The sequence below is a fragment of the Siphateles boraxobius genome, unplaced genomic scaffold (assembly GCF_051911475.1).
Source record: "Siphateles boraxobius isolate OS27281-9 unplaced genomic scaffold, OSU_SipBor_1 32, whole genome shotgun sequence".
NCBI lineage: Eukaryota > Metazoa > Chordata > Actinopteri > Cypriniformes > Leuciscidae > Siphateles > Siphateles boraxobius.
In genome coordinates, this window is record NW_027508942.1 from 4,460,001 (window position 1) to 4,467,500 (window position 7,500).

At 44.4% G+C, this 7,500-nt stretch overlaps 1 protein-coding gene and 1 long non-coding RNA gene across 2 annotated transcripts in view; one reads left to right on the forward strand and one right to left on the reverse strand.

Annotated features, from left to right (window-relative positions):
- The window catches only part of wtip (WT1 interacting protein), a 56,949-nt gene that overhangs the window by 38,448 nt on the left and 11,001 nt on the right, over window positions 1–7,500 (forward strand). Inside the window, exon 3 of the mRNA XM_077194670.1 lies at window positions 704–771. Within this exon, the coding sequence (XP_077050785.1) occupies window positions 704–771 (68 nt within the window). The remainder of the gene's footprint in view (window positions 1–703; window positions 772–7,500) is intronic.
- On the reverse strand, window positions 3,935–4,432 carry LOC143700951 (uncharacterized). The gene is made up of 3 exons (XR_013189688.1): window positions 4,417–4,432; window positions 4,285–4,347; window positions 3,935–3,975 (listed from the first exon to the last, which is right to left on the reverse strand). It is a non-coding gene; the product is annotated as an uncharacterized LOC143700951 (long non-coding RNA).

The window sequence follows — 7,500 nt, forward strand, 5'->3', positions numbered from 1 at the left end:
GTGATGTTGTCCATCACAGTTCAGTTCAGGCGTCAGAACCACGTCTCCTTGCAGAGATCTTCGTGTGTGTGTGTGTGTGTGTGTGTGTGACGGAGTGATTCATGTTGCTGTTTTGGCTCCTTTACAAATTTAAGAGTTCTTAGCTGGTCTGAATACCATCATATGTAGGTTACGCACATACAACGAGCACATTTAACCCAGAACACAGCATTGTTTTGGATGTTCGGTAAGTTCTGTGGTGAAATATACGTAATAAAAGACGACCAATCAGGTTGTGAAAATATCCCATGCCTTTAGGTTTGGTTTTAAAATGCCAATGTGAACGCTAAGCGGACCAGAACTAAATGTTTTTGTGTTGTTTTCTTTTTTTGGTCCAGAACAATCGCATCGAATTACAAGTTTGAACACACCCTAAGAAGCATTTTTGTGTGCATTACACATCAGGCGCTGGTGGTTTTGTGAGTGTGTTTGTGTTGTGGGAATGAACACAGCTGTCCTCTTAACATGCATCAAAGATAAAAACATATTTCATCCTTTCAATCATTTGATCTTTGCCAATTAAAAATAATTGCTTGTTTGTTGTCGAAGCTGTTTGTAAATGCACAACATGAAGACACGTGGAGTTTCTTCTGCAACATTTTATGCAGCATGTAAGATGACATTTTTTTTGAAGTGGTAGCATTATTTATTGAATTTTTTTCAGGACGGCGACTAAGAGGCAAGGCTTTCTATAATGTTAACGGAAAGGTGTACTGTGAAGAGGACTTCCTGGTGAGTATGAGATTTGCATTCAGTATTAAAAAATTTTCCTAAGTGTCAGGGTCAATACGTTTTTTTGGTAACACTATTTTAAGGTGACGTATTTACCCCTTTCTACATGTACTTACTATAGTAATAACAGTAAATTATGCATAATTACAAATAACTAACCCTAACTCATAGTTAGTACATGTAGTTAATAATATTACTCAGTAATTAAGTACAATGTAACTATTTCACCTTAAAATAAAGGGCATAAAATATTTTTTTTTTATGTTTTAGAAGTCTTTTATGCTCAACAAGGCTATATTTATTTAATCAAAAATAACTTTTTATTTTTAAAAATGCAATTTGTTCCTGTGATCAAAGCTGAATTTTCAGCATCATTACTCCAGTCTTCAGTGTCACATGATCCTTCAGAAATCAGTATAATATGATGATTTGCTGCTCAAGAAACTCTTCTGATTATTACCAGTGTTGAAAACAGTTTTGCTGCTATTTGTATGGAAACTTTGATGAATAGAAAGATCAAAGGAACAGCTTTTATTTTAAATTGTTGTTGTTTATTCGTCTTTACTTCACTTTTGATTAATTCAATGAATCCTTGCTAAATAAAATATATAAGTATGGAATGTTGTTTCCTAATGTACTTTTTAAAAAAATATTTATGGATTTATAGAACATGGATATAATTTAATGCAGTGAGCCCCCTAAAAAATAAAATCCTTGACAACAAAACCAAATTTCTTTTGCCTAATTTTTGGCATTGCTATAGAAATTATACATTTTTAACGCAAGCTTTTAATCTCATAATTACAGTAATTCTGACACAATGTGACGCATTAATCCATTAAAAGGAAGCAGGCAGTATCTGTCCGTCACAGATTGTTCTGCTATTGTTGATATTCGTTCTAATGTGCTTCTGTAGAACCTGTTCTCATTTGAAGTCATGCTGTAGGGTTAGGGTTACACCAGCTATAGTGTCTCAACAAAAAAGCTGCAACGCTCCATTTAATTGAATGTTTCCTAAGAGGGAGTTGTAGAGTAGGGTTGTATTGATTAGCACTCATTAGTGGATGGATGGATGGATGTCAGAGTCTCTGGGGAGAACAGATGCTGTAGCTTCTCCCACCTCCCCAATTCACTCCAATGTGATCTTATTCTGCCTAACACACACACACACACACACACACACACACACACACACACACACACACACACACACGTCAGGAGAGGTGGGAAGATAGCAAATCCTTCATGCAGGAATAGACTTCCTGTCTTGAATCTGCTTCGATATTATTGTCTCTAAACTTTCATGTGACGGTCCTGATTATATGGGCAGATGATATATATATTGGCCAGGACACTTGTTTGGTGTATATTTGCCATATTTATTTATTTAAATTAAAATTTATTGGCACACTTTAGCCAATTTTAACTATGTCTAACTATTAACTATGACTTTTGCCTCAATAAACTCCTAATGTCTGCTTATTAATAGTTAGTAAGGTAGTTGTTAAGTTTAGGTATTGGGTAGGATTAAGGGATCTAGAATATGATCATACAGAATAAAGCATTAATATGTGCTTTTTAAGTACTAATAAACACTAATAAACTAGTTAACAATGAGAATTGGACCCTAAAATAAAGTGTTACCTTTAATATACATATATATATATATATGTTTATTAGGGCTGTGGATCACCGACAATATCACGATACAATACGCATCACGATACTAAAGCCACGATACGATACGTATCACGATATGGATCAATTTGGAATTTAAATTTCTTTTGAGCAGAGTTTAGTAACAGTAATATCTTTATTGAATTAGCAGTGTTATAACAGTTGTGATAACTGAAAAACTATTTCGTTTTTGTCATTAAAAAACAATGAGAGTTAAATTAAATAAGTGTTGGAATGTGCACCAAACACAGTTATTTCTTTACATTATGTTGAAATCATTTTAAACTAGGGCTGGGCGATATGGCCTAAAAAAAAAATCCCCGATTTTTTCACTAAAAATCCGATTTACGATTTAAATCGATTTTTTTTTCTCTCCCTACTTAAAATCAATCTGCAGATGACAAAGAAATTGTTCAAAACAAGTTTTAACTTTATTTTGTTTTAATATTCCCTTATGGGATTTGATCTGGATTTAATTACAATCAGAAACAACAAGCCAAAAAGACAAGAGGACAGGCCCTGTCTTTGAAAACATTAAAAATGTAACAAAATAAATTGGGTGGATTGGGATTGGGGGGATGTGTAAAAAAAACAAAAATCTTGCATCACAATAACTGTGTTGTGATTGTCAAATTATTTGGTAACTAAAAAATTTTATTAAGTTAATTAACCATGTAAACAATGTTTACATGGCACAATGACTGGTATGCTAGTGTTTTTATTATTGCTTAACACAAATTTCACAATTTCAATTCAATTCTTGTGAATTGATTCTGATCTTGATTCAATATAAATTTGTTTGGATAAATATTAGGTATGGTAGATACGTTAATGTGTTGTTAATTGTTCTCAAAAAATAATTCACCTAATGCTGTAAACAGAGAGCCCTGTCAGCTGGTATTTGTAACGATCTGGGAAGAATGAAGCGAGCAGTGAATCCAATTGCAAGCACATTTATTGATAAAACAAACAAAAGAAACTCAGACCAGGAACACAGAAACAGCAACCATTACAACATTAACAACTCACAAAGACAGGGCTGAAACACAGGGCTTAAATACAGGGGTAAACGAGCTAGACAAGATAACAAGAGGGCGTGGTTAATCAGAAACACCTGGGGATACTTATAAACTAGAAAAACTACAAAGGACTACAAAACATGACACAGAACAGGAAATAACTAAAGTTCACACAAGACAAGGGAAACACAGGACAGACAGGAACAAGACATGAAGCCACACCGTGACATAGCCCTCCCCCTATGGGCGGCTCCCGACGCCCGTAAAAAACAAACAAAAAAAAAAAGTTCAGGAGGGTGGTCTTGGGGGAGGGATGGAGGGCCAGGTCCGCGCAGGGAACAGGACCAGGGCCTTGCAATGGCGGGCATGGGCCATGGGACGTGGGCGGAGCAGGACGCGCAGGCGGCGGCCAGGGTGGAGCAGGCCGCGCAGGCGGCCAGGGCGGTGACAGTCCATCGGGCGACCAGGGCGGAGACGACCCCTCGGACGGCCAGGGCGGAGACGACCCCTCGGGCGGCCAGGGCGGTGAAGACCCTTCGGGCGGCCAGGGCGTAGAAGACCCTTCGGGCGGCCACGGCGGTGAAGACCCCTCGGGCGGCCACGGCGGAGAAGGCCCTTCGGGCGTTCCCGGCTCAGGAACAGCAGACACCGGCTCGGGAACAGCAGACACCGGCTCGGGAACAGCAGACACCGGCTCGGGAACAGCAGACACCGGCTCGGGAACAGCAGACACCGGCTCGGGAACAGCAGACACCGGCTCGGGAACAGCAGACACCGGCTCGGGAACAGCAGACACCGGCTCGGGAACAGCAGACACCGGCTCGGGAACAGCAGACACCGGCTCGGGAACAGCAGACACCGGCTCGGAAACAGCAGACACCTGCTCGGGAATAGCAGACACCGGCTCGGGAACAGCCAACACACACACTGGCTCGGGAACAGCCAACACACACACTGGCTCGGGAACAGACAACACACACACTGGCTCGGGAACAGACAACAAACACACTGGTTCGGGAACAGACAACACACACACTGGCTCGGGAACAGACAACACACTCACTGGCTCGGGAACAGACAACACACTCACTGGCTCGGGAACAGACAACACAGACTCTGGCTCGGGAACAGGAACAGACTCTGACTCGGAGGCGGCCATCTTGTCCGTAGACACTGGCTCGGAGGCGGCCATCTTGTCCGTAGACACTGGCTCGGAGGAAGTGACATGAAAAGTCTCTGGATCGGCAGACGTGACTTGATCAGTCTCTGGATCGGCAGACGTGACTTGATCAGTCTCTGGATCGGCAGACGTGACTTGAACAGTCTCTGGATCGGCAGACGTGACTTGAACAGTCTCTGGATCGGCAGACGTGACTTGAACAGTCTCTGGATCGGCAGACGTGACTTGAACAGTCTCTGGATCGGCAGACGTGACTTGAACAGTCTCTGGATCGGCAGACGTGACTTGATCAGTCTCTGGATCGGCAGACGTGACTTGATCAGTCTCTGGATCGGCAGACGTGACTTGATCAGTCTCTGGATCGGCAGACGTGACTTGATCAGTCTCTGGATCGGCAGACGTGACTTGAACAGTCTCTGGATCGGCAGACGTGACTTGAACAGTCTCTGGATCGGCAGACGTGACTTGAACAGTCTCTGGATCGGCAGACGTGACTTGAACAGTCTCTGGATCGGCAGACGTGACTTGAACAGTCTCTGGATCGGCAGACGTGACTTGAACAGTCTCTGGATCGGCAGACGTGACTTGAACAGTCTCTGGATCGGCAGACGTGACTTGAACAGTCTCTGGATCGGCAGACGTGACTTGAACAGTCTCTGGATCGGCAGACGTGACTTGAACAGTCTCTGGATCTGCAGACGTGACTTGAACAGTCTCTGGATCGGCAGACGTGACTTGAACAGTCTCTGGATCGGCAGACGTGACTTGAACAGTCTCTGGATCGGCAGACGTGACCTGAACAGTCTCTGGATCGGCGGCCTCTGGCGCAGGATCAACGGGCTCTGGGCTGGGCGTTATCAGCATGGCAGAGGGCTTTGTGCTGGGCAGGACCAGTGGTAACGGAAACTCTGGGCTCGACGGGACCAGCGGTGAAGGAAACTCTGGGCTGGACGGGACCAGCGGCGAAGGAAACTCTGGGCTGGACGGGACCAGCGGCGAAGGAAACTCTGGGCTGGACGGGACCAGCGGCGAAGGAAACTCTGGGCTGGGTTCATGGGCTGTCGCTGATGTGTGTGCTGCCCACACACACAAAACAGCCATGGACACCACAATAAGCGCTGTGTCTTCCAGAGCAGACTCAAGTGCGGCGTGTTCAGTCTCTGGCGGGCAGGTGATATGCTCCGGTTCTGGCGAACAGGCGACGGGCTCAGGCTCTTGCTCGAAGACTGGCTCTGGCTCTTGCTCGAAGACTGGCTCTGGCTCTTGCTCGAAGACTGGCTCTGGCTCTTGCTCGAAGACTGGCTCTGGCTCTTGCTCGAAGACTGGCTCTGGCTCTTGCTCGAAGACTGGCTCTGGCTGGACGTGGCTGACGTGAAGCTCTGGCTGGACGTGGCTGACGTGAAGCTCTGGCTGGACGTGGCTGACGTGAAGCTCTGGCTGGACGTGACTGACGTGAAGTTCTGGCTGGACGTGGCTGACGTGAAGCTCTGGCTGGACGATCTCTGGCTGGACAGTCTCTGGCTGGACGGTCTTTGGCTTAGGAGCCACCGGACACGTCGTTGAGGAGGCCATTTTTCTCCTCCTCCTCCGTCTCCGGACCACCGGATTCGGGACCACCGGAACTGGGACCACCGGAACAGGGACCAGCGGTAAAGGCCTGGCGTGACACGGGATGAAGCTCTCCAAACATCTGGAAAGCGCCTCTCTCCAGCCCAGACCGGAGAGATTGGGGAGTTCCCTCGGGTTAACCTCCTTAGCCCCCAGCCGGTAACAGACTTTAATTGCCTCGTCATCCAGGGAGCAGGAGGCAGCAAGAGGAACAAATCCCCACGTATACTGGAATAGATCAAGGCTTTCCAGGGCCAAGGCCGCGATCTGTCCAGCGAACTCCCGGTCTAGGTTGTGTAGATCAGGCGAGATCCGTGCTGCTGGATTCCTATTTGGTGAGTTGTTCTGTAACGATCTGGGAAGAATGAAGCGAGCAGTGAATCCAATTGCAAGCACATTTATTGATAAAACAAACAAAGGAAACTCAGACCAGGAACACAGAAACAGCAACCATTACAACATTAACAACTCACAAAGACAGGGCTGAAACACAGGGCTTAAATACAGGGGTAAACGAGCTAGACAAGATAACAAGAGGGCGTGGTTAATCAGAAACACCTGGGGATACTTATAAACTAGAAAAACTACAAAGGACTACAAAACATGACACAGAACAGGAAATAACTAAAGTTCACACAAGACAAGGGAAACACAGGACAGACAGGAACAAGACATGAAGCCACACCGTGACAGTATTATTAAAGGTTAAAACTAACTCAAATTAAATATAATGCGTTTTTTATAATAACAACGTTATACTATTTTAATGCTATAGGTAAAAATACAATGAATGTGTAATATAGTTATCATATTTAGCAAAATACTCCTCTCTATAGCAATTATTTTAAGTCCACATGCGTGCTATGGGTCATTAAAAGGGATTCCTGAGGTAAATGTAGCGTTACGTGGCATATGTTGTTCTCCAGCTGTTTTATGGACATCTTTCCGCGGTTGAAAAACACTGATCGATCGATTTTATTACATCTCGGTAAGTTGGTAGTAAAGAGTAACAGATGATCCGTTCACGTGCCGCTTGAACAGATCTGTCAGCGTTCTTTCACGTCACATTTACAAGCGCCAAAACGGTGTTTATTGTTTGAATTTTGTAATAAAATTGACAGAATCTGAGAGCTGAGAATCTGTTTCATATCGATAGTAACCTGCTCTGTCTTGTCTGTCGGTGTCAGTGTCCTCTTTGCTTCGCGATTTTTCTCTGCATGAGAAAAGGGATGTGTGGCGTGAGAG